At 40.4% G+C, this 26,981-nt stretch overlaps 1 protein-coding gene across 2 annotated transcripts in view; it reads left to right on the forward strand.

Annotated features, from left to right (window-relative positions):
- Positions 1-19,915, forward strand: part of AFF2 (ALF transcription elongation factor 2) — a gene marked incomplete at its 5' end in the record, with an annotated part of 331,468 nt that extends 311,553 nt beyond the window's left edge. Inside the window, 7 exons of one of the 2 annotated variants that reach the window (XM_082289316.1) lie at positions 818-954; positions 4,198-4,269; positions 4,629-4,722; positions 7,456-7,503; positions 8,008-8,057; positions 12,344-12,558; positions 17,012-19,915. In XM_082289316.1, the coding sequence (XP_082145442.1) occupies positions 818-954; positions 4,198-4,269; positions 4,629-4,722; positions 7,456-7,503; positions 8,008-8,057; positions 12,344-12,558; positions 17,012-17,133 (738 nt within the window). In that variant the 3' untranslated portion in view covers positions 17,134-19,915. The remainder of the gene's footprint in view (positions 1-817; positions 955-4,197; positions 4,270-4,628; positions 4,723-7,455; positions 7,504-8,007; positions 8,058-12,343; positions 12,559-17,011) is intronic. The other variant, XM_082289317.1, reaches the window with a different exon arrangement.
- Positions 19,916-26,981: the final 7,066 nt, after the last annotated feature.

Consider the following 26,981-nt stretch of genomic DNA (forward strand, 5'->3'; position numbering starts at 1 on the left):
GTTATCTTGGACTAATAGTAAATTCTATGCTTAATATGTTGCTAGAATAGTCTTCTGTTTTGTGAATGGGAACATATGCAGATGCATCAAAAATATTTTGATAGAGACATAGAAAGACATTTTAAAATTATTTAAAGTATATTGGATCTCCTATAGCAAATGCCACATTAGTAGAATTCTTACATTCAGCTATCAAAAACTGAAAATGTTAAATACTATTATAAAGTACGTACTATAAAAATGTCATATATAATATTCATTACACATAAAAAAAGAAATCAGTATGTCTAAGTCAGTTTAATCACAACCATTACGAGGGCTAAAACCTTTTGCAATAAAATCCTAGTTAAATGAAATATTAAGCAGTGCTATATTGTCTCCCTTTTTTTTTTCCTGCTCTTTCACTCATCATGTAAGTGATGAGATTTTTTTTTTGACCAACAGTTAACACAGAATATGACATCAGTCAAATGGCATGGGGTTGTTACTTAACCCTTGCATAGTGACATTCAAACTTAGTTCATCTGTCAGGAGCAATATGGATGTGCACAAACATGCTTGGTGCTCTTTCTTGCCTGTGTGAATGCCTGTTGTCAGTGGATATACACTGACTTTCCTCTGTGGAGCATCCAGTCACATACTACTCTGAAAAGATTTGGTGAAAACATAGTCCCTGCCTTAATTACTGTATGAATTCATTCTTAACTACCGGTGTCGCTTTGCTTTCATCCTAATGCTGGTGTTGCTTTGTAGAATTATCTGCCTACCTAGAAATCAAAGCTGAAGGATTTTCTTGACAGTGTCATTCCCATTTCAGCTGGAGAAGTTCGGTAAAGCAGTGAATTATGCTGATGCTGCCCTCTCCTTCATCGAGTGCGGGAACGCTATGGAGCGAGATCCATTAGAAGCTAAATCTCCATACACCATGTACTCAGAGACTGTGGAACTCATCAGGTTAATGTCCTTTCTGTGATCGTTTTCATCATCTCATTTCAGTCATAATTAGAACCTGCTATGTTTTAAAAAATACCATTTCAACGTATTAATGATTTGTCCAAGGCATCTTCATCTCAGAAGTCATCATAATTAGTTCTTGCCATTTTATTAATGTCATGGAAAATTTATAATTGATGGACACTGCTTTTATAAATTATCCCCTTTAGAGGTTATAATGTGAGTGTTATAATTTGCAATATTCATAAAATTAAAATTGAAATGTAGTGGGTGGAAGTAAAGTATAGTAATTTCACTGTTTGGCAATGACACTTGTCTTTTAAAAGGTGTAGTTTTATAATTCAAAACATTAAAGGGAGTCTATCAGGATTTCTATTACAAACCCTGGTTTTAGAGGTTTATAACTTGGCTGTTAAAAAAGAGAAAAGCTGAAACTTGGGACATACGATCATAGCCAGAGAGGAAGCTTCTGCATATATTGTCTTGAAAACAATGTATTTTAATGTTAAAGGGATGTGAACCAGCTGAATTAATTTTAATACAGTTTAATACAGTAGATTTGTAGGCTAGAATATGGATGAGAGAGCCTTTACATACTAATAAAATGTCTGAGTTATTATTCTAAAATCTGCTACTGTTCCTTATAGCTGTTTCAGTGTTGGCTCCGTAGAAATAATAGTCTCCTGAGTAACTAAGTTTGCTTTATTTGAGCAAATTATCAAAGTGAAATCAAGCAGGATTAGATTTACCTGTAAGTAGAACAGGATTTTTCCTCTTCACTGTGATGCACCTTTGCTTTCCCCAGTGTATGCTGGGAATATCCTTGTTAATGTCAGTGTAATTACTGGCAGTTTGCACAAGAGAAAGAAGAAGAGGCAAATCAGGCTCTAAATATTTGGTTTTTTATATGTCAACGGTGTTTTTTATAACATGCCAGATTAGCTATTAGGGACTGCCAAGATAATGCATGTTTTACATTTTGAATATAGAGGTATTTGCATAATAAAATGTATCAAATCTTAAGCTCTTACTCTCAGGTAAATAATATGCCTGTTAAATATTTAAAAACATGTTTTTTACATTCTATACTTCATAAAGAGATGAAGAAAATCTAAAGAAATCACTCAAGAAAAAAATTATGTTCACTCAACACTTGATCCATGTTAAACCCTGGAGAGCAGAGGACTTCGAAAAGGAGCCACCTGCCTCTGCTGTGCTGTGCCCAAATCATCCTGCAGCCTGACAGTGTGTTCTGAACTACACAGCTGCAGCTGCATGGCAGAATAAATTGTATTTAAAGAAATATTCTTTAAAGAGGGGAGCGCTTCTTCACAGGAGCCTGAGTTTGTTTTTGATTTTTTAAGAAAATCATACAGCCCAGTTGAAACTGTTGCTGCTCAGTCCAGCAGTCTGTCTGTTCTGAGTGCACAGACCAAAAAGCTTGTTTACCCAGGAGCCACAACACGTGAACCACTTCAGTCAGGGAATGGCAGCTCCAGGAGTGGCTCACAAAAGGGCAGGACCTGCAGGAGTCAGGTGAGGGCACGGCTGTGTCCTGGAGTCACTGGCAGTCCTGAGCATCAGCAGCCCTGCTGCCTTGCTGCTCCTGGCACAGTCCTGCTGCAGGCTCTGGGACAAATAGACTTTGCATGGAAGCAGCAGCTGAACTCCTTCTGGAACTGCTTTTGGCTGTAGAAGAATCTGGAGAATTTGTTATAGTAGATCTCCAATATATAAATAGCTTAAGTCAGGTGAGATTAATTCCATCACCTACCACCAAAGGTAGAGTTTAATTCACCAATTGTTGCATGCAGCATCTTGTAGCAGCCAGTGAGACTGATTTGTCCATTTAATTGCTGTCAGTGGCCAGACCTGGACAAAAGGTGATTGCCCAGGTGAACAGCAGGCGGGTACAGGCTCAGAAAAACTCCATGGACAAAAAACCAGTTCTTGTGGGCTACAGTGGGTGCTGGATGTACAAAGTATGTGACTGTGCACACAACGCTTTCTCAGTGTAGCTGCTAATATTAACATAGATTTTTACTGTGAGATAACAAATAGAAGGAGATTTTTCTCACTTTTACTCCTCCCTTCATCAGAAGCACAATTTTCCCCTTTTGCATTAGTGGTGTCTGCCCTGACTATCTGCATCAGACACCTATTTGTGAAAGCAAGTGGAGCATCAAAGAGATGGGGAATTTCAGAGATCTGACTGTCAAATGTGTTTTAAGTTAATGGTAATGCTAAAATCCCAAAGAGACACAGATCTTTGTGCTTGATCACATTCATCCAGTCTGACTAGAAGCACGGTTCCCAAGAGCAGGTGGGACAGGACATGGAGGAAGCACTCCAGGTGGGGTGGTGCAGCTGCAGGCTGGGGCTCAGGATGGGTGGTGGGGGCGAGGCAGGGGAGAGCAGCACAGCTGCCTGCACTCCATTACCTCCTTGTAAATGAGAACTCATCAAGATTGCCTGGATACCTTAAAACTTTCTTACGCAACGCTGAACCCTATTACTTATTCCAACACAAGTACCTGTGAAATTGCATTAGGGCTCAGAACAATGATTTTATGCGATGAATTGATTTTCAAGAAACTAATGCATAGAATGGAGTGTGCTCAGTTAAAGGAAAACAAAGACAGAGGAGGTAGGAATATTCAATCCTTGATCATCCAAATGCTGGATGGCAGCAATTAAATAGAGAGGGAAGACCAAGTACACAAGACTCATAAATGAATGAACTCGAGAATTAAAAAAGCTGTGAACGTGACCTTTCCTGTATTTAAAACCATTTTCTGTACAAAATATATTAAAAGCTTTGAAGAAGAATTTATGAGAAGGATCTCGAAGATATTTTTCAAGCCCAAAGTATTATATGTAAAACCTTATTATATAATACTTTACACTTCAGTACATACAGGGCCAAGATCTTATGCTTCTGTTCAACACTCATCCCAAATGTTTGCAGGACTCAGCCTAATTGGTTGGATATAATATCATTAATATGCCCAAGAATAGTTCACCATGTTGGCCCAAAAATTGGTTGGTGATTTACTTTAGGCCTTCAGATGTTAAGTGATGCTTTCTGTTTAATTTTACATTGATCTCTTCATTACAGAACACTGTGACCATTAACTGTTGCAGTTGGAGAAGAATATCTCTGTGGCTGTTGGGTTTTGGTGTTACTGTTATTTTTGTAAACATCTTAACTCTCAATTTCTTATCTCTCACCTTTCTGACAAGGTATGCAATGAGACTCAAGAATTTCACAGGCTCTTCTGCCACAGAAGGGGACAAGAAATTAGCAGTTTTATGGTAAGTCCCTTTGTGACCATGAGAGAAGCAGCTAAAATCTTAAGGAGGACTTTAAAAGTACTGAATTACTTAAGCAGCTTACAGAAGATCATTATTCTTGTTTTCCATTAAACTATTAAAGGATAACTAATGGATTTCTTCAGCAGCTGACTAAACATTTATTCTTCTAATTTATACTCTTATCAAGATGGGATTTTAATGCTTTTGACCACTTTTTTTTTCTTTCTGCATTTGCTTATGTTTCAAAATGTAACCTTAGACCAGAACTGCAAAAAATAGGTCAGCTTTTTTTTTTTTTTCCCAGTTTATAGGTTTCATTAAGCAATGGAATTAACATAATCCTTTCCTAATTACCACAGCTACCGATGCTTATCACTTCTCTACTTGAGAATGTTTAAACTAAAGAAGGACCATGCTATGAAGTACTCCAGATCTCTGATGGAATATTTTAAGGTAATCTTTGTTCTGTTTAATTTATTGATATGAAATGAAATTCATACCAGCACTGAGAGCTCTCACAAGTGTAACTGCATGACTTAAAAGTCCCACATTTAACCCCTCCCCTGGGAAATGGAGGCAGGATGGCTACCAGGGAGTGGGGACAGAAGTGATTTGGGGGATTTTTGGATTAGTCACTTGATTCAAAGGACCATGCTCAGTAATTCTACTAAAATAACATTATTCTCAACACCATGTAATGTTTATGCAAGTTTCTGGTTCTTTCAAGGTTTCAATGTGCAAGTGATTATGAACTGACCCCAATGAACCATAATAAAGCAATTATTTAGGTTATAATTAGTTAAGTTTAGATTTTAGATTCAGTGAGATTTCCTGAAGCTTATTGCAGTTTCAGAGATTTCTCCTTTTATTCCTATGGAACTTCCAATTACCTTATCTACATCTTGAAGGTTTGTCTTTACCTTAAACTGAGTGGAGATCCGATGGTCGTGACTTGGGGATGTTTTGTTTTACCTTGTCAAATGCTGTTTACCCAGAGTACGAATGACAAATCCTCACTGTTCCTAGATTAAGAGAGAAATAGAATCTTTCTTCAGCTCTGCTGAGGTTTTGATATTTATATTTCACTGGTTAATGCTGTTTGAAGCATACATTAATTCTTTTACTTTATTACTACCTATTATTCTATAATTATGTAATTATACTGGCTTGTCAGCCCATCAGTCTTTTTTTGTTGGTGTTTTCAGCCTCTGTGAATTTGTTCCAGGCTTTGACATACTGGTACTGCAAACCAGTAAAAACCTCTAACACTGCAGTTTTCATATGTTCATGTAAATGGTGTAAAATGGTCCTTCTGCTGTAAGACTCCAACACTGTCATGGTAGTAGCCGTAGTCCTGGCTACCAATGTCTCCTCTGTGTGTGTCTCTGTGCAACTTCAGTAATGTTAGTCCTAATCTTGTGCTTAAATGGAGGCTCTCTTGTACCATTAGGAGTGCCTCTGTTGTGCTCTTGGAGTTTTCAGTCAGGGATTTGCACAACAAATTAAATTTGAACTACACGCATTTGTAACCTCAGCATTTTCATGAAATGTATTCCACCCGCTTCAGATTTTATCCAGGATGAATGTAGATTGTATCTTAAAAAAAGGATTATTAGACAAATAAAGCTTTTCTGCAGAAAGTAATGATTTCTTAAAAAAAAAAAAGAGGCAGGAGCAGGGGAGATTCTCTTGCCTTAAAGCTACTTTATTTTCTCTAGCTGTGCAAGTAGGTAAAATGAAGAACATATTTACTACTCCCAGCATAAGAAAATGTCTTTTAATGTAAATTAAAATAAGATTAAAAAAATAAAAATGCAATAAAATAGACAAATCAGGAATGCTGGGCATAAGCATCCAGTTGAAGCCAAGTGTTTCAGTTGATGTTACAGTGTGTGTACTATGGGCACTGTAGCTGGTTTGCTAGAAGCAGTGTTTGAGTGTATACAGATTATATGTTCAGGTTCTTTCTGTAATAAAGGCACAGGAGGAGAAAAGAAAAGAATGGGAGCTGTTATCTATGTGTTAGTTTTGTATTGCTGCACCATGTTCTCTGTGTTCACTAGCAAGAATCTGTAATACAAATGAAACAGATTAACTGAATAGAGTTGTTACTCAAAATTTTACACAATTTTAACTGTGAAAAGCAGCCCACTGTTTACAGCAGAGCTGGGGAGGAATTTTTTGGCCAAATTGTTCTTTATATTTTTCTTCACAAATGCCACTTTGTCCAAATTGAAACCATTTATAGACAGAACTGGTTCTGATTAATTTCCAATTAAAAGCTTCAAAATTACATTTTTGACATTTCAAAGCAGAATATAACCATTTAATCATGAAAGAATTTTTGAAATTTAGAGACAACTTGGAGTAAAATACCACCAAAGTGATAAATTTTTTAAATTGAAATCAAACCTTTTTTGATTAGAAAAAGTGACATCCTGTGATATATTTCATCTGAACATTTGAGGAAGATTCATATGGTTTTTAAAATGTCAGTAGTCAATGAAATATTTTTGGTAAATATTTTCATTATCAAGTAACTGCTTCCAATTGAGATCTAGTCTTAATCTTGACAGATCTATTATTTGTCTTCAGACACTGTTGGGAACAATCCCCAGACATGAGAAGTCAACAATAAAAGCTTCTTCTCCATTTCTGAAGACATTCCAGGGCAGTTTAGGATCTCCCTCTTTCCTTCATATGTGTGGCTGGCAAAAATACATACTCCATATGCTCTGTGCTGTGAAACACCCCAAGTCATGCTCACATCCTCAGTGAGAAGCAGTGGCTGCTGTGCAGGAATGCCCAGGCCAGGCCAGTGCTGTGGTTTGGACAATGTTTTCTGCTTTGGTCAGAAATGCTGGGCTGTGAGCTGTGGTTTAGAAGTCAAGGGCACTCTCTGTGCTCCACTGTATCTGTGGGCCTCCCATGCAAAGCAGCGATTACAGTAACCAGATGAGTGTTGTAATAATGTGGGTAATACTTTGCAGAGAACTTGTAAAACTTGATTGAATTTTCACTGTGCGTGCTTCTCAGCAAGGGAGCAGAGTGATTGTTTTCAGAGGGCACACATAGATAGCCTCAGCTGTGATACTGCCACTTTGTATGGGAACTAAGATACCACTCAGTCTGAGCAAGGCTGGAAAAACCTGGGCTTTATTGTTGCTCGGCAATCTTTTTGTACAGGGTTTTACAAGGTGCTACACAGACGTGAAAGGCAGAATGAGTAAGCAGGTAAGGAAAGTCAATTTGTGCAACTAAAATATATAAAAAGAAAGGCATTCAAGCAGATCCTTACTAAAAATTTTATTTATACTACTGTCTGAATCCCAAGCCACCTTCCCTAGCAACTTGGGAGGGATCTATTTCATTAAAGCATCAAGCCAAATTATTTTTGTTTCTTATTAAAATATTGAAGGTCCCCCTAAAGATAAGCAGTCATTTGCACACTGAAGAACTTACTTTGTAGAATAAGTTTCAGTGGTAATTGAACCACTTCTTTGTGACCTATATCTGCTTTTACTGGAACTTATTCCCTCTTTCATCAACTGATTTTCAAGCTACTGGTTGGAACCTACCAATCATCCACCAGCCACTTAATTATGGGACCGATGTGCAGAGCTGTTCTGCTCCATGCACTATAGCTCTTGCAATGAAAAGGGGAAGTGTTGAGCCTTGTATCATCAGTATTCATGTACTTACATCACCTGTATTTACATTTTGGTTTTGTACTTACAGAACTCTTCAAAAGCCTCACAGGCCCCCTCACCCTGGGGCGGCAATGGAAAGTGAGTATTTTACCGCTGAGTACTTTTGTCTGGGAACAAGTGGTTCCAAGAGGAGGGGAAGTGGTTTTGTGCCTCTAAAGGCAAAGAAAAGGTCGTGGGATGAGTGTTTTGGGAGCTACAGGTATATTTCAAGTATGTATCAGGCAGAAACTGTTCTGGGCTACAGAATTGATCATACAGCTGCCTTGGGCTTGTAGGGGTGAGGGGCTCCCACTGGACTAAGTCAGAGCCCCATGTGAGCCACCCAGTGTGGGTGGGAAGGAAGAGCTGAATCACATCTTCCTCTGTGCAGAGCCTCCTTAAGTCTAAAATCAGACACGGTGGGTCAGTGCTGAATTCTTTGACAGTTTGCTTCTCAAGCCAAATGAAGGCCATAAAAATATCAGTTAATTAGCTAGCAAGTACCATGTCACTTAGGAAGCCAAAGTAAAGTTAACCTTCATTGCAATGATTTTTCAATGATTCGTTCAGCAATGAAAGACCAATGAATATTTCATTGATATATGGTAAGTGCTGTTTAATAAAACTGAAGGTATAATAGTGGTGAAAATGCGAGGGCACTTAGCCAATTATCAGTGGCTTCATATTAATGTTAAAACACCCTCACCTCAGATATGAAGTCAGGGTAATGCAGTCATGATCTGCTGTGCAGTGGAGGTGCATTGCTGCTGCATCCTTGCCTTTATCTTGCAATGGCCGTTGCCAGCTGACATTTCTCCTTCTCCTTTGTCCTGGTCACAGCCAGATACAGGTAAAACAAAGGGGTTTTTTTCATCCTTATTTGAGTAGGTTAAATTCTAGTTGAAAATTATTATTGTTAATGGTCTCTTTTCTGGTGGTTCAGAAGAAGAAATTACTATTAGACATGCCAAGGAAACAAAGCTGTAGGATGGGTTGAAGTTTAGCACACAAAGAACTGGAATTTTCAAACAGACTTTGTTTTCCTCAGTGCAAAACCAATAATTCCAACATTTTTCTTGAAGTGAAATATTGTCTAATAATTCAAAATATTTTGGGGTATAGATAGGTATATATACACACCCCAAATACTCAAAGTTATTTTGAGTATGTATGTATAGAGCTATTTAAGTATAGATTATAAACAGAAACTAAAGTGATGAAATAAGGAATCACTTTAAATAAAAATTGAAAAGATATTGTAACACTAGAAAAGCAACTACTAAATTAAATTATTCATTATCTGCCAGTTTTTCCAGGCATTTAAATGTCAGTGAAACCTTGTATTGTAATAAAAATACATAAATGTTAACATAAAGTTTTAGTGATCAAATAGACCACTGGAGCATAACATCTCTTTTGTTCCTTAAGAAGGGGCTTGTACATAAACATTTCATGGAGCAGAAGTTATCCTTTTATTCCTGTCCTATAATAGACCCCTATGAAGTGTGTGCTCTGCGGGTGATGACATCTCCCTCGCTATTTAAAGGAGCTATTAGGTGTCCAGGATTGAGAATAAGTGGGTTTTGACTGGAGGAGAAAATTCTTGTCTGGCCACAAAGTAGGCAGCAGAAACCCAGCCTTCAGGTCAGCATCACTTCTAACATAACACCCAGCTGATCAGTCTCTTCCCACTAACTTTGGAGATAAGGAAGGAAAGCTCTGAAAGTGCACATCTCTGTCTTTTATTCAGAGCAGGAAGCACTTGACATGTGAGAGTGACTGAGTGACAAGGCCTTGTTATAACAGCATTATTGTGACACCTGTGACCCAACACACAAAGACCACAGTCCACACTCAGGTCTTGTGTCCCCTCTGTGTGGAGTCTCAGAAGAAAATCTCTCTCCAGCTGGCTCAGAGCTGCCATCTATCTCTGGGAGCTCCCAGTGGCTCCAAGGTTTGTCACAGGCCTGGTGCTGCCATTGGCAGCTTGTGCTCTGCCTTCCCCAGGGCTATTCACTCTACAGTTTTCTCTTAATCCCCTGCAAATTTGTGTCAGATGGGAATTCACACCCCACAGAAAAAAAGACCGAACACCATCCAGTGTATGGCACCACTGGAGATGGAGCAGTAGCCTGATGCAGGATGGGGAGACAGTGGGGTAATCTCAAAGATTTTTTTTAACAAAGCAAAGCTTATCCATTGCCATGGAGTGTAGTCTACTCAGGATCTCAGATCCATCAAAAATCACAGCTTGGCTTACTGGAATTTCTGCCTACTCGTTTGAAAGGGTTGTGAACCTCTACAAAGTTGGCCCGGGTTCCAGCCTGGCAATGAAACAAATTTTCCCTGGTTTCATTACAGAAATGTTTCCCACCTCTAGCGACAGAAAGCACAAAATACAGAGATTTAGTAGACTCACCACAGTAATAATGGCTGTGCACAACAGGGTAAATCCAATGAACAATGTGCTTTATTTGGCAGAAGTGCGTCAGCTGGTAGTAAGTGGCTCTAACAAAATACTCTTGGTCTCCTCAGATACTTATCATTTTTAACTGCTCCCAGACCTAATCTAGTATAGTTCAGCTCTTCTGTGCATTAAAGACACTGTGGCAAGTCAGGTAACCAGGATGTTTTGAGACTTAAAAATAAAGCGTTTGTGCATTAGGACATGCTTAAACTCTAACCCATAAGCTGGGTAAAAAGCTACAAGCTGCCAAATCAATGTGATCTCTAGCTCTGGAAAAAGAATATATCACATGAGCCTGTTGTTGAGCACAGGTAATAGCAGGGCACTGCTGGAAAATGTGCAGCAAAAGCTGTTGCCATCAGTGCATATCAGCCCAAGGCTGTGCTGTGGTGTCAGTCCTGCAGCACCTGTGAGGTGTCAGCAGGTCTGTGCCCAGGCAGGGCCACTGACAGTGGCCTTTAAACCCAAGAGGCCAAGCCCTTCTGTCCTGGGCTTTGGATCAGGCTCAGTGACTGAGCTTGATGCTGTTGCACAGCACAAGGCATCTACAGCTGCATGTCCAGGGAGGGATTGCAACATCCCTGTCTGGAGAGTTTTGGTCTCTTTGCTTCATGCAGAGAGTGCCAGGAGTGCCTTGACCCTGCATCTCAAGTGTATTCCACAGCAAATAGAATGCTTTTGTTCAGGCAAGTGCTTCCAAATGGGTGAATGAAGTTACATCCAGTTGGGGCTGGACGCCAGTGGTGTTTCCTAGGGCTTGGTACTGTTTCATATCTTTATTGATGATCTGAAGCCCCCTTGATCTTGAAGGGGATCAGGGGCACCCTCAGTCAGTTTGTGGATGACACCAAGTTGGGCAAGAGTGTGGATGTGCTGAAGGATGGCTCTTTTTACTTCTCCCAAGTAACAAGTGATAGCGCAAGAGGAAATGGCCTCAAGTTGCACCAGGGGAGGCTTAGATTGGAGATTAGGAATAATTTCTTCACCAAAAGGGTTGTCAAACACTGGAATAGGCTGCCCAGGGACTTGGTTGAGTCACCTTTCCTGGAGGTATTTAAAAGTATCTTGGTGTAGACGTGGCGTGGGTTACTGGTAGATTTGATAGTTCTGGGTTAACTGTTTTGACTCAATGATCTTAAAGGTATTTTCTAAACTGAACAGTTCCATGATCCTACAAATTTTCAAAGAGAATAGCTGTTCTGTGAGCATTCAGCACTGCACAGCTCTAAACAAGAGCATGCTGTGCTGACCACCACACTGCCTGCAGCCAGCAGGTGATTCCTAATTGATGGTGTTAGAATTAACGGAAAATCTATATTAGGACATTAGTGCCTCACTAAGTAGGTAACTTAAAACACTGCTCTGTGCAGAACTGTGTGGATGAACTGTAGGCAATTAGAACAAATCTCCATAGCCTTAAAGAATCCTATGGAGATATTCATAATCCTACAGTACCCTCAGGTCCTAATACTGCTCTGCAGGGTGCTTTTAAGACTTGCTCTTTACTTATTTTGGTGACTGTTTTTGGAGCAAACTGTCATTGTGGTTTCCAGAAAATACTTTGATAATAAGCCAATATTGCACATTGAGTGTTTTCTAACTGCCATTGCAGCTTCTGGCAGCAGGTAGAAAAATCATTACAGCTGTGAGATGCTTCTTTCTCTGAAAGATTGCTCAATTTTTATGATAGATTTTTATTTTTTTTTAAGTAACAGGTTCATTTAAAGGGAGAATTAAATCCCTTTTTATTTTCAGTCATTCCCAGTTTATAAGCTGTCCTTTCTCATAAAGTCAGGAGGTACCACTGCACATTCTCCCTTGAGTGGGGTGCACAGTTAACTTTTCAAGTGCATTTAGGATGGCAGTGAAGTGGGGGGGTGTGAGGGGACCTCACTCTCTCTCTCTCTCCCTCTTGCAGGAGCACAGAAACCCCCTCGCCCATGTCCCTGAGCCCGTCCCCCGTCAGCTCTGCTGGAAGCAGCTCGGGCACCGCCGGCTCGTCCTCGGCGGGGACCATCACCATCCCCCAGCGCATCCACCACATGGCTGCCAGCCACGTCAACATCACCAACAACGTCCTGCGCAGCTACGAGCACTGGGACATGGCTGACAAGCTGACCAAGGAGAACAAAGGTGCCCCACTCTCTGCTTTTCCTTTGTCCCCTTTGGCTCCCCAGCTTTAGCTTTCCCCGTGCTCTCTGGATTTGGACTCAGAACCACCACATCTAAGAGCACAACTGTGACAGCTTGAGCAAACAGACCAAATCTGCTTGCTGGTGGCTGTAGCCAATGCGTATCTTCTCTTGTCAGGCACAGAGGGGGATGTGTAACACACGCTGAACATGGGGTTATCAGAGCAGCTGGCAAATAATTTAGTGAACACGAGCCCCAAGTGATGGGAGCTTTTAAGTCTGCAAATTCGTTCACAGTTTCAGCCTCTCGTAGAGCACCGAGGTTATTTTCAGACTGCTCTGTCAACGGGTTTAAGACTATTAAAATGCTAGCTAGGATAATAAGCAAACATTAGATGTTATGTTTATGCGGGAAGTCCGATTAGGAGATGTCCACTGAAAGCCATGACCTTGACTCTCCTATGATTGGATTGGAAATCTGCTTGTTTATTCCTAACAACAAAATATAAGTCTTTACCACAGTCATTTCAAAGGAGTTTTGGCAAGCAGTTTGTGACTGGGTTATATCAAGTATAGTGGAGTGGCTGAGATATAACTAAGGGACAAATTTGGCCTATTGCTGGCCAGCTGGGAGCTTCCCCGTGACAATGCAATTATTCAGATTCCAGCTTTGGGCTTACACAAATCACTGAGAAAGCTTCCTTTGACACTAGAGGTGCAGAGCCTAGCTAGGAAATACTCTCATCATGAGTTGGCTCATTCTCTTAAATTATAGTGAGATTTCAGATGGCCGACTTGTCCTGACAAATGTGCTTGCTGTATGCAGTTTGATCTTACTCCCATTAATGTCAGTGGCAAATTTCCACTGATTTAGAGAAACTGAGCTTGAGATTTATAGAGTTTTATGTCTGAATTGTGGGTCATAATGATCTATCCCTGGATGAGGAACAATAATAGAAGTTCTGTCCAGTCCTCCCCACTGCTGCTTGTCTTTGTTCACATTGATTAATTTAGTAGCAGTGCAGTCATTTTGGATTTTTTCCATAGCTGCATCCATTTTCACAAAATGTGAAAGCGATTCCCTGTCAAATGTAATGCAGAATGTTACAGTGGGAATGCAGAAGGATGCCCTGATAGGAGGAAGAGATGGCGATAATCTTGTAATTAGCCCTGTGTGTTGTGGAGTTGTTAAATGTTCTACTTGGTATTAAATCAAAATAGCTCAGGCATTCAGCCAGCAGACAGAAAATGTACCCAGCCACTGCTGTTATCAGTCCTAGAGCTGGATGAGAAAAAACCTGCTGACTCTCTTTCTGCATTTTCCTCCCTACTCTCTTCTTTGTTCTCATTTTGATTTACGATCAAATAAACCCAATTCTGCAAAGCCATATAGGAATACTCTTTATTCAGATGAGCAGTCCCTTTGACTTTACTGGGACTGGATGCATGAATAAGGGTTTCTCACATGAGCAAGGCATTTAAGGTTGTGACCTGTTCTTTCATATCTTGTTTCACAACCTGCAGACATGTTACAGGGAATGCAAAGTTCATGTTACTTCAAATTTCATTTAAGTGTTACAAACCACTGGAGAGAGATCAGAGTTTCATACATGCTATAGCGTCTTTATATTTTGTATGGAAAGATACCTCATTTCTAATTAAGTACTTGATTTAAAGTTGCATGCTTAAACACAAACTGCAATTTGAAAAAATTAATGGTGTAGCAAAAAGTATATGAGAACTCTTGTGGTTCTCTGCAGGTGTTCATCATACCACATGAGAGATTCTCTTTAAAAAAGGATGTATTCAAGACACTTTGATATGAGAAATGTTACAGTGTTTCATGAAACCTTGTTGTAATTGTTTTAGTAGATGTCATCTGCACCTCTCAAATAATTCAAAGCACCTTTATCTTGTTGGCTGGAGCAGGACTCACCCCTTTCTCCATAGTGATCTCCAGTCCACCTTTGCCAGCTGTCTCAGCTCTGGTGCACTGGCCTGTGGAATGGGGGCTCAAAACTGCCCCGTGACAGCAAACAGGACAGTGCAAACCCCAAACTCTGCTGTGAGTCCCAGGTACAGGACACATCACTTGGCCTCTCTCTCAGGAGCTTGGGCAGTCAGTTCATTATAAACAATGAGATTTTCCTCCCTCCCCTTGAAATAAGAATGATCTCAAAACCAAAAAAAAACCACAAACCTGCAAAGAATCAATGATTAAGATAAAAATTTAGTTCCTTTAAGAAAAACAAAACCAACCAGATTCAGTCACTTTTGTGGGGTTTTGTGGTCAGCTCTCATTGTTTCTGTTGTCTTCTGAATTACAGGGTGTGTCTTGCATAAGAAAATGTCCTTGATGATCTGTCCTGAGATGGATATAAAACTGTGGCCTCATAGCAATTACCTCTGGGTCCTACTGCTGTCATAAATGTTTCTTAGGTCATGCCCATGTAGTCACAAGAAATTTCCTCCACACTGTAGGAGCTGTGCAGCCTCCCCTTGTCCACGGCTGTCAGCTTAGGTTTTGTGCTCCTGAGTCTGCCTGCATGCTCCCAGTTTGGACTTGACTCATGTCCAGCTGGCTCAGAGCAGCAGACAGAAGCCTTTCTTTGTCAGCCTGACAAAAGATGTGCCATTAAAATAAAAATGCATAGCAAGAGGGAGAACAGCAGAACTGTGACCTGCCAAGCTGATCTGGTTTGAAAAGGAAAGCAGGAACATACTGCCATGTACCTCTGGTGGAATTTCCCCTGGTCAGTGGAGTTGAGAGTGTGGGGAGAATAGATGGAGTTGGCATAAATCTGTGTCTGTAGCAGGCCAAACTAAACTGTAGAATTCCCAAAGCCCATGGGATGGTTTTTTGTGTTGGATCACCTGAAGTGGTGTTGTTCACCACCTATAACATCAAACTCTCAGCTGACTTTACAAGATCAGATCATTTTCTTATGCTTCTGAAGAAAGCAGGACTTTTTCTCTACAGTAGAAAACTCAGCTCTGTAGGGAGCAAGACCTGTTCTCTCACACATAAATTTATTAAGTGGCTTCAGTGCTTGTAGCTTTTTCAAGAAATATTAACTTGAAATTAGGCTTTAAGGTGAATTCTCAGTGCTTAAAGAAATTATTGTTTATTTGAGCCTAGAACGAGATCTCTAGAATGCAAGCAAGACAGTGCATTATTTAATTTCTAAATGTATTGATTTTACACTGGAGGAGGGGAATGAAAGACAGAGGAAGGAAGATTAAAAGTAGTTGCTGGCTGCAGCATCTGAACAGCACTGGTGCTAGCCCTGAGCTCTCATTATGCTTGCCTCCAGCCAAATCACTTTGTGCTCTGATACTGCTGTAGCTCCCAAGCTGACCAGGGTCAGGCTGTCAATACTTGGATAGAAGACCTCAAAGCAGCACTTACTTGCTGAAGAAAGTACTGATAATGATTTTGCACCCGGCATCTGCTCTCCTGAAGTGCAGCCAATGCAGTGCTGGCTGGCTCAGTGCACTGGATTGCAGACAGGGTGAGAATGTGAGGGCTCAGCCATTCCTTACTGTGATTGTTGGTTGTTATCTGAGCTCTGAGGGGCTTTAACTGAGAGAGGGTTCCCACTTGCCTAAATATAGTGTAGGGGTTGTATATGTGGGAATGCCTGTGCCCCAGCGAGCATAAAGAGCTGTGGGAGCATACAGGGCACAATTCAGTTCTCCATTGACAGCAATTAGGAGAGGTCTGTTGGCCCTAACAGGATTAGTCTTTCACCCAGAGAGCATCTAACACAACATAAAGTAAACTGGTGTGTCGCTTCCTAACTGGGGCTCTCTGTTTAGTGACCTCCTGTTAACCCTTCCCGACAAGGAATCCCAGGGTTGGGATTCTTTCCCCTTATAGGTTCCCGTCTTCAAGGTGTTATTTTCCTGCTGTGTTCTCTCTCTCTCTCCTCTTCCTCTTCCCCTCCCATCCCACACTCATCCTCTGGGGCCTGCAGCAGCATCAGGATGAGCAGAGGGCCAAAACTGCTGCAATGGCAGTAACAGAAATTAGAGGGTGGGGAAAAGAGCAAGAAAGGTCTTCTAGTCTGGAAAGATCCAGTCTAGCCCTTCATGTCTGGGAGAGAGCACAGTGTGGAAAAGTAATGGAAGATTTAATTTCCAGCTATTTAAATCATACAGTCAGCAAACCTAATCTCAAAAAACCGACAGTGGAGATTATCAGAGTTAAAGGAAGACTACTGGCAACCACTCATACCATGCTGTGGTAGACTTCCAGCATGGATAATCTAATTTGGTTTGTTTCAATATATTGTTGTTGTTCAAATTCTTTCTTACGGACCATGTGCTCATGTGCACAACTGTCTTGAGAACTCACTAACTGCACTGTGCTGCTTCTGAGTGGGAAATCATGGTAATTCTGTATTTCTGTACCATTGCCTGAAACAATTGCTTCTGTTTCTTGTGTATTGCAGAGTTCTTTGTAGACCTGGACTCAGTGATGGGACCCTTAACACAACACAGCAGTATGACCAATCTGGTTCGTTACGTTCGCCAGGGACTCCACTGGCTCCGCATTGAGGCTCATTTGTTGTAGTGACTGCTGCCCTGTTCATGACATCCCCATTCTTCTACCTCTACCAGCACAGAGACGATCACTGGTGGAACTCCACTCATTTTTGGAAGTTTATTCATGTAACTTCATTTTTATTGCCTTTTTTAATATCCTATCTATTCGAAGTAGAAGTCACCATAAATGAAACTTATGACTCAAGAGCAGTATGTGTTGTACCATCTAATCATTTTTGACAATTTTCTATGCCTTGTGTCTCCTGGATCCTGCCATCCTTATGTGCTTTATGGAACGGTACATTCCCTGCAGTATTGTTTTAAGTCCATGCTGCCTTCAAGTGAAAACAAAAAAAGCACTTTGAGAAGATATGGATTCCTGAGAAATAGTACAAAGCGTCTTAAATATTTGAGGGTATATATGAGAAGTCCCTTCTGAAATAAATTAGTAGAAGTTTTAGCTATTCATTCAAAATCATCTTCTGAACCTGAACCAAGCTTTTCGACGCTTAATTCTGGCATCATTACCTGACTCAATACATTCCTAAGATTTCATACTTCCTATAGGTTAAATCTCTAAAAGAGAACATTGAATATCTTACAGGTACCTAATGTAAGATCACCAAAGGTGTTAAGAGGTAAAAGGTTGAAGGAATGCCTCATTAAAGAATGATGACACACTATGCAATGAGGTTTTGATATTCCATTCTTCCTGTTTATTGTTGGCTTAATAATTTCAGTAGGCAGCAGAATTTATTGCAGTTTTTAGGCAGTTCCAAAATATTAGCTTTCTTAGTCTTATCTACCATTCCTGCACTAAATCTGTGAATTTTCTTTCTGTTTTACTGTTTAGTCTCAAGCAAATACTTATCCAAGATTTTTCTTCATAGAACAATCTCTCCTTGCATAGTGACTCACTGAAAGCAGATTTTAACAGGGCTGCTGCACTCTAAGCATTGATATTGTATGTAAAAGTCCATTAATAAGTGTATGCAGATTCTTCATGAACTGTCTAGAAGTTTAACTAACCAGCTACTGTTGAAACATTATAATTCCATGTGGCATCAATTTTCACCTGTTTTGTTCATTTCAGAGCATTAGAAACGAACAGTATTATCTTGCTATCTTGAAAACAATGTCAAATTAAATAAAATCACCAGATTTACCCAAAAGCAATATAACATTTGTCTAATAATGGCCATGAATACTTCAGTCAGATTACCTATTTTCCAAGCTCTGCATCTGTTTACCCATGCTGTCATGTTTTGGACCATTCTTCTAATGCGTGAATAATAATGAGACAATTCAGATAGAATTTCAAAGCAATTGTGAATAAATTGCACCATTTCACATTTGCTCTTTCCTCTTATTTTTTTCCCTGTTATAAACTGCACTTCTCTTCTGGTGCCACTGCAAGAAGCGCTGGTGCATGAAACAAAACAAAATGAATTTATATCAATAATTCACAAGACTTTAAATGGTCTCATCTCATTCTTGATATAACGCCTGCATACCTTACTGAACTGTAAATTCCATTTCTATAAACAGAAAATGCTCATAGCAATGTAAATATTATTCTGTCTCATCTCATTGAAATAACACAATATATGTATTAAATGCCATCCAGATATTAGTTAATTGCAATTACCTTCTGCTATATAAACCTGTATATTCTTTAATCTGGTGAGTTATTGGATTCTACTCACTGGGTTGTGACCAGATAAATAGGACAAATTTGCATTTAAAAGGTTCAGACTGTTAAGATTTTTAGAGCAGGCCTTGGATATTTGCAATAAGAGCAGTTTAAGGACTCTGCCCAGTGCACATTTAAGACAAACATTTCTGTAGCTGTTGTATATTAGCTCCCTGTAGTACTACCTTTTCTTAAAAATCAATAATTCCTAACATTTTGTTCCACAAGACTGTAATGTAAACATAGCCAACGTGCATCATTAGAGAAATCATCCAGTGTAGGGTTTTCTGCAAAGGACATTTGCAGAACATGCACATCCTGTATTATCTGCACATTCCTGTTGCTGAAGTGGTCGATTCACCCTTATCTGTTCTCTGAAGGTTTCAGTAACACGGCTGAAACCAGAATCTGACACATTAGTCACACCAACTCTGGCCCCAGTAGCTAATGAATAAAACCAGGGCAGTGAGAACCATTCAGAAATGTAGATGAAAGGTGGTGGTTGGGGGGTTTTTTTAAGAAAAAGAAAAGGAAACATTTGAAATAATTTTTTTAACAGGTGAAGTAGGGTTGGGCTGGTTTTGTCATAAGCCAGAGTTTTCCATTCTTATTGCAAGTAACTATTCAGTTAAATTAAGTGCATTTTCACCACTTGCTCCTTTAATGTAGATTGAAATCCAAGACTTCCATGCATTTACAAGGTATGGCAATGTCTTAAAAGACAGTCTTCAGACACAGGACTCCTCAGAGTTAGCTGCAGTCTCTCAGTGATCCCCATGTTTTATCTTTCCCCTGTTGCTTGTGGTGAACAGGCTCCTATCTCTAAATTTACCCCATGTTCACAACCTCGTGCTTAAACAGCTTAAGGAATTAGCCCACCTGATTTTGTATCCTGTGACTTAGGTTGAAATGTATGCTGAATCAATGGCATGATGATAGTAAGTCCAGCAGTCAAGTCTGGGATCACAAGCCAACTTACTATTTAGCAGTCTTGTTTCAAAAGCGGCTTAGAAACAAATTAAATATGGAGAGTAAATTACTGTCTTATCCCTGGGGATGATGCTTCTTTTGGGTTAGTTATTAAGGATTATTGCACTTTTACAGGCACTATATTCATCTCATTTCAGTTGCCAACATGTCCTCTTTGTGGAATCATTTTACCCCTTAAAATATTACTTCCAGCAGAGCTAATCAAATGAGAGTGTTTGTTTGTTTCAATCCATGGAGAAGCAGCATGTCTGTGCTTAGGTGTTTGCAATGTCTGCACTTAAAACTGCCCAATTTAGGCTTTCAAACTCATGAACCAAGCACCAAAAATTACAAGATTGGCTTAAAATTGTGGTTTGGTTTGGTTTGGTTTTTTTTTTAAATAAACTCTTTGGTGGTTCTTGTATTGCCTTCTGGATGCTGAGCTTTGGGACTGATTTCATGACTCATTTTCAGGCATTTTAGAAGCATGCCAAGGGCTGGAACTGGCACATTTGTTTTTAATAGTGATAAACTGGAACAGTGATGTAATCTCTTGACTTCTGTAGCTGGGATTTAAGAAGGACACCAAGCTTTGTAAAACATTGCCAGAACTGACAAGACTGTTGTTTGTGACCCATGCCTGAGGAGGTTTGGAGCAATACCAAGAGTTCAGCAGTGAAGAGAGCAGGCCAGTAAAGAGCTAAACTCAGGCATTTGGGGTGCAAGACACAAGGGCAGCAAAGTCCTAAACGCTCAAGAGAGGCATTTACATAGCACTTAACCTCCACTTCAAGGGCTGCAACAGGTCTTCAGTATTTGACAATGTGCAGGCAGAATATCCAGCTCCAAGTGCAGTGAACATCTCCAGCCATGTGATGTGTGTTGGGTGCTCAAGAACAGGGAGCAGAGGGAAAGCCTTTGTGTGATAGTGTTGGTGGCAACTTTTACAACTTGCTTCTTACAGCTTAATTTTACTTTTTCTTACATGTTCCTTGGACTTTCAATTATTTAAGTATTCTCTTTGTGAATAGATTGCCTCATTTATAAATTATCTCCTTTGAAAGGTAGAGACAGATCTGTTGATAGTTATGTGGGGGGCTTTAAAAAATAGGATTTGAGATCTTCATTCCTCCTATAGAAACAAAATGAGACAATTGAATCTGGAATTTAATTTCCATACATTTTTTAATTTCATAGATTTTATTATGTTCTTCTATTATGACAGTTTAGATTCACTGATGTTTTTAGTTACTTTGGAAAAAACTTTTTCAGTGATTTTTTTATCAGCATTTAATGCTGTCTAAATCCAATTATTAGTTTTGTGAGTGTAACTTAACAGATAACAAAAATGGGGCTGGTAAGGATTCTGACTTAAGTATTAACATACTTCATTACTTGGAGTTCAGGAGAAACTCCATGCAGCATTGAAGCAAGCCCATGAGTGTGAGTGTGTGTACACATCTGTGTGGATTTATGTGTGGATTTGTAGCAGAAAGTCCCTGCTCATTACTTCATAGCACAGGAGAAAATATATGGTAGATGTAAACAGAAAACACGGCAGTGGCATTATTCAAGTGTTCCTCTGTAGTTTGTGCATAGTCCTGTTTGCATCTGCTGCCTCCTGCAGACAGGGAAGGTGTGGCAGAAAGTAGCAACAACTCTGTCCTCTTAGTCCTGTGGTCCCTCAAGTCAGTGTAAGAATGTGCTGTCCGTGTGTGGTTTTTCAGGTTAACTCATTTGCCATAGAGCAGTGTCTTGAAGTTTTAAGAAAGACAAAATATTTAACAAGTCACCAAAAAAATTAAGTTGTCACTCTGAAGCAAGTGTAGAGGTGTCCCAGCTGTAGGCAGGCTGCAGACCAAGGGGTCTTTGCAAAGGGCCTTTCCCTCTCAGCATCTCCCTGACCTCACCTGAATGCACTGGGAGTGAGGCAAAGGGGATGAAGATGGGTGACCAATCCACTGTCCTTATGACATCTTCCAGCTTTACTTTATATGCTATTTTATAAATGCAAATAAAACAAGTCTTAATGTTGGGAGAGCTCAATTCCTCTGTTTCCAATAATCCTCCTGAACTTCCATGATATAACCAGAGCACACCAATGCATATAGGCATTCTCTATTGTCTAATGAGATATGTCTATATAGGGGCATATTTTGGTTATATCACTTGATATTTAGCCTAAATGTATAGGCTAAAAGCTGTTAGGGTCTCCATTATTGAAACCTCTCTGCCACTGAATGCAAAATATTCCTGCCTGAGTTAGAGAGTAGTCATCTTCTCCCTGGTATCCTTGTCAGACCTTCCTTTCTGATGGCCTTGGTAGCTTTACTTAAGCCATTTTGTTTCAGAGATGTTTTGTCTTCCAAGATCAGTGATTCTGATCATCTCACACCAGTTTAAGCCCCTTGTGGTGGCTGCTGAAGTCAGGATAGATTGAGTTCAGATTTTGTGTACAACTCGGGGGAGAACGTGACTCTATAGAGAGAGACAAGAGCAAGTTCAGGTGCAGATGAGTTACTGCATAAAACTGGTGTCAGATGGGAATCAAACCTGGCCTCATCAGGAGGCACCACAACAGAAATACTGTAAGGAGATGCTGTTCCCAGAACCACAGGGTGTGTCATGCCACATCAGGCAGCTAGCTCACTCTAATTGTCTTAGGCAATGGTAAAGATGTCAAGAGTGGTTCAAAGAAACTGGGGCAAGCTGCTGTGGTCTGGCATTGTGAATTTAAGCTGAGTGTGCTTCTTGGGAAAGGGGACATTACTTGGATATGTCCTGCAAAATAATAACTATACCGTGGTGTCCTGTGAAATCAGAATACAGCACTACCACATCCAATTCTTCAGTCCACTTCAGAGTGCCACCTCATGTCACAGAGAGCTAATTCTTGTCACTGTCCTCGAGTCACCATCCAGTTAAACCAATATTTTTACATTATTTTTACAACAGGAGCAAGGGCCAAGCCCAAAGGCCCAGTGGCCACCTCAGGCAGCGTTGTGTGACCTGATGTTTCCTCCCACAGGCTGTGGAGCCACACAGAGCTCCTGAGCCCTCAGCTTGCACTGGGTGGTGGATTGCTACAGGTCTGTGTGCTGTGAATCCCCACACAGCCCTGTCCACTGCACTGGGGCACCAGTGCTGTGCCCAGGGGGATTAAGGGACCCCAGCCCCACCACCTGGGTGAGCAGAGATGTGGCTCTGCATTGCTTTCAGGTCTTGGTCCTCTGCAGCTGCAGATGGACTGGGATTTGAGCACTGGTACTTGCACTGCGTCTGGAAATGCCAATCAAGTTGACAGAAGCCGTGCACACGGTGACAGTGTAGAACTCAGTCAATACCCACTGTACACAGAATTGGAATTTAAACTGTAGTGTCCACAGGACCACTCATGCTTACAGGACTCCAACTGAGTCCCACTGATGCCAGTCTAAAAAGTCACACGAGTGGACAATGCAGCTGTTTGAGACTTGTTTTCTTCTTTGATTTTAACTGAGTTCCTCTGTCTGCAAGTTCTGCAAGCTCTCTGTGCTGGATATAAGTTCACTCACAGAGTGTCACCCTGTTGTAATACTGTTGAAAGACCCTTCAAGTATAGATAGCCCTAATTTCCACTCAGTTATTTTCTTCTCAGAATTCAAGTGAAGGTCAGATTCTGAGGTGAATTTGTTTTATTGAACAACAGTAACTACAGTGGACCAAAATTTGAGCTAGGCAAATGTAAAGTAACTTGGCTCAACTGTTGGAATTCATGGCACCAAATTCTGTTGTCACATGGCAGTAGTGCAAGTCTTACAGAGCTTGCTGAGTACTGTTTATCGAAGGAGAAGCTGGATAACAAAAATTACGTCGTCTTACTGGAGTTAAGTGTATTAGGCCAGAACTTCAGTTGCATTAACCCAATTAATTGACTGGAATTCCATCCATTTTTGTTCTGGCTGGGCACTCATCTCCTGCAAGTAGTTGAAGGTCTCTGGACTAGAGCTGGAATAACTGCAAGCAGATTTGCTCTTCAACCAGACTATGTGTTGACTCAGCCCTTGCTCAGGGAAACCAGCATTGACTTCAGTGACAAGTAACATGTTATGGACACGGAGAAGCTTTGACCCACTGGCAGGAGACATTTACCCTTGAATTATGAAAGAACTGAATAGTGGATAGCAACACAAATGTTTTATTTGTAACAGAGGTAGAGTACAAGTTCCTCAACTGGTGTAAACTGGTATAGGAGTACTGGTTTCAGTGGAGTTAATCCAATATGCACACACCAAGGAGCAAACCCTCTAACCCCAGACTAATTTTTGCCAATATATCTCTATGCAGATAAACTCCCAAAGCTTTTATCGTCATGCCTTTTTACTGATCATGCCATTGAAATGATTAATGTACCATAATCCTTGCCTGTGAGGAAATACTGTACTTTGCAAAGCTATGCAGTGTACAGCACATCATAAAACTGCTTTAGACCACCCAGCCTGGAGAGGTTATCAGAAACGAGACTAACAGAGCATCTTTGGATCTGATGTCGATTACACCTCACTCTGCACTTCCACACCTGAGTTTTTCAACCAGACTGAGTGATGGCTGCATGTTTCTGATGACTGTGGGCCAGAGCTTCAGCTGATGTGCCTCTAAGTGGCTCTGTGGATGTCAGTGCTGATTTACACCAGCTGAAAAGCCAGTCCTCTCCCTTTTCATACTGCACTGCGTGCCCTAATGCAGCTTTATAAATGCACACTGAGGCTGAGCGGATATTGAACTATTCTGATTCAGCACCAGATAATCCCTGCTAAAAAATTGGAGGGTAATTTCTGCCTGCCATCTAGGCTTGCATATGTTTTGGTTTTAACTAAAGGCATGTTGCAATTTCATTACCTCCCAGTTTAAATATTTACTGGCATCAGCATTAGCTTGCATAGAAAAATGGCGAATAAAGTCAAACATGTCATAAATGCTCTCAGTCTAGAGATGGAATCTGTTACTTTAGTTCAAAGACAGTGCAGCAGGCTAAAGAGGGTTTTCTAAGCCAAATGGGTTCTGTACATTTAGAAGTCATGGCAAATATTTATCTAGGCCCAATTCTGCTGTTCTTCCCCTGAGCAGCCTGGTCGGCAGGTTGCTCCACTGAAGTGCACAGAAGTAACTGTGAATTGGTGCTCAGCACACAGATTGCAGATGCAGGCACTGAATATGTTAGGTTGCTGCAATCAGGGGTTTAATTTTAGCCATATGTATCATTTGAGGACACTTAAAAATTATGTACATTTTATCCAAGCTGACAGTCCTTTTATTTCCATAAAATATTGTATAATTTATTCCTGTCTGTATTTTTGACATCTCTGGATTGCATATCTTCTACTGAATCTTAAATGCTGGTTTTTTTAAAATCCACATTCAAAAGGTCTAGGACATATCATCACAGAATATGAAAACAAGTCAAAGATCTTGTGATGTTTTGCTTTGGTTTTGAGCTCTCCTTTGGTTTGTGTTTTGGCTTGGCTGTGGTACTCCCAGAATTTTTGAAATGGCTCAACTCAATTCCAGTTTCTTCCTGTCTTTTGGGGGAAAAAAAAGCAAAATACAACTAAGGTTCAGGAAAAGCAATCCTGGCAAACTCGGTGGGGGTTTGCTCTCCCTAGCTGTTGTGGTTTTTTTAACCCTGCCATGTTGGGAGTAGTCTAGTGTGTGGGTTCTTTCACCCACCATTTCTGGCAGTTGTGGCAAATACTATTTTTTTTCCTTTTTTTTCTTTTGTGTGTGTGTGTGTGCGTGCGCATGTATAATTAACCAAAATATCAGGAAAATTTATATATGCTTTCTTCTGGTTCCTGGAAATAGAGCAACATTATGACCTTATGGTCTTCCAGCAAAAGTCAGATTTAATTTCTGCATTGCAGTGCAACTTAATTAGCTATTGGAATTAGATTATGGTTTACTAAATGGCCTTTTACCTTACGTTCTTATGTTCTTACTTTTTATTTACTATTGAAGTAGCCTCTTTTTTTTCCTCATGTGTGCAAGTATCATATCAATAATCATTGCAATTCCACAAGGTGTCTTTGTTCTGAACAAGCATGTTATTCTTGTAAAGTTTTAAGTATAAGTTAAGATGTTTTGTACAGACCAAGGTAACTGTTAAAATGTCAAGCAATTACTGAAATGTTGTATAGTTACAAAAGTTTGATTTCTTTTGCTTTATATGTATAAAATTGTATCTTGCCTGTTTTGCTTTGTATTTCCAACGTGTTGCACAATTATGCATTTTGTTTACATTTGTTCCTTCTTCAGAAAAAAAAGAAATAACAGTAATACTTTATGTACAAACATTTTAAATGTACTTTTGTTGTTTTTAAACACAATGTCTCTGTATAAATAATATTGGTTGAACTGGTACATTCGTGTCTCTCATAGAGGGATTAATTATACTGCCAGTGCATTGAATTATTTAAAAAAAAAAAAAAGTAAAATAAAATTTTTATGAAAATGTAACCCATTTTATCACTATAAATTATTCTGTCTTCTGCTATTTTCTCATTCTCCTCCCAGGATACAAAAACTATGGTACAGTAAGTACTGTTTGTGGGAGAGCTGTCACTGGTTTTAATTTTTAATCAATGTGTTTGTGTCATTGTGGCGACTTAAAATGACTTGATGTTAGAAAATAATGTAGTGCTGATACCAGCTGTGAGGTAACGGGATCAATAATGTGCTTTCCCCATCCCTGAGGGGCCTCAGCTGCAAGACAGCAGCCTAAATCCTGTCTGTCCCACACCTAACGCAGAGAGCAGAGGGCCAGGCTTGGCAGGAGGGGTTTTTTGGACAGGCAGCCCGGCGTGGCTGAAGTGGTGCCACTCAGCGCCCTGCCCGCTCTGGGCTGCCTCGGTCCCCGGGGGCTTCCTGGCATGACCAAACTGGAAACGCCAGGTTTCGTATCATCACTGCAGGAACAGCTCTGAGAGGCAGTGCCAGGAATACCAGCTCAGAGGAGATGTAAAGAGCTCTCCGAGGTGCAGAGCAGCGTGTGCTGCAGCTGCCGGCGCAGGGCCGAGCGCTCGCTGCCGCTGCTCGCGGAGCAGCTGAGGTCGAGGTGCCCGCGGGGAGAGACGAGCGCGGCTCTCCCGACAGAATCCATCTCGGGCCGCTGTCTCCAAGCAAAAGAAGCCATCGCTGTGGTTTGCTCTGCGGCCCCTCACGCTCACAGTCCTGCTGAA

The sequence above is a fragment of the Coloeus monedula genome (genome assembly GCF_965178545.1).
Source record: "Coloeus monedula genome assembly, chromosome: 12".
Lineage (NCBI taxonomy): Eukaryota > Metazoa > Chordata > Aves > Passeriformes > Corvidae > Coloeus > Coloeus monedula.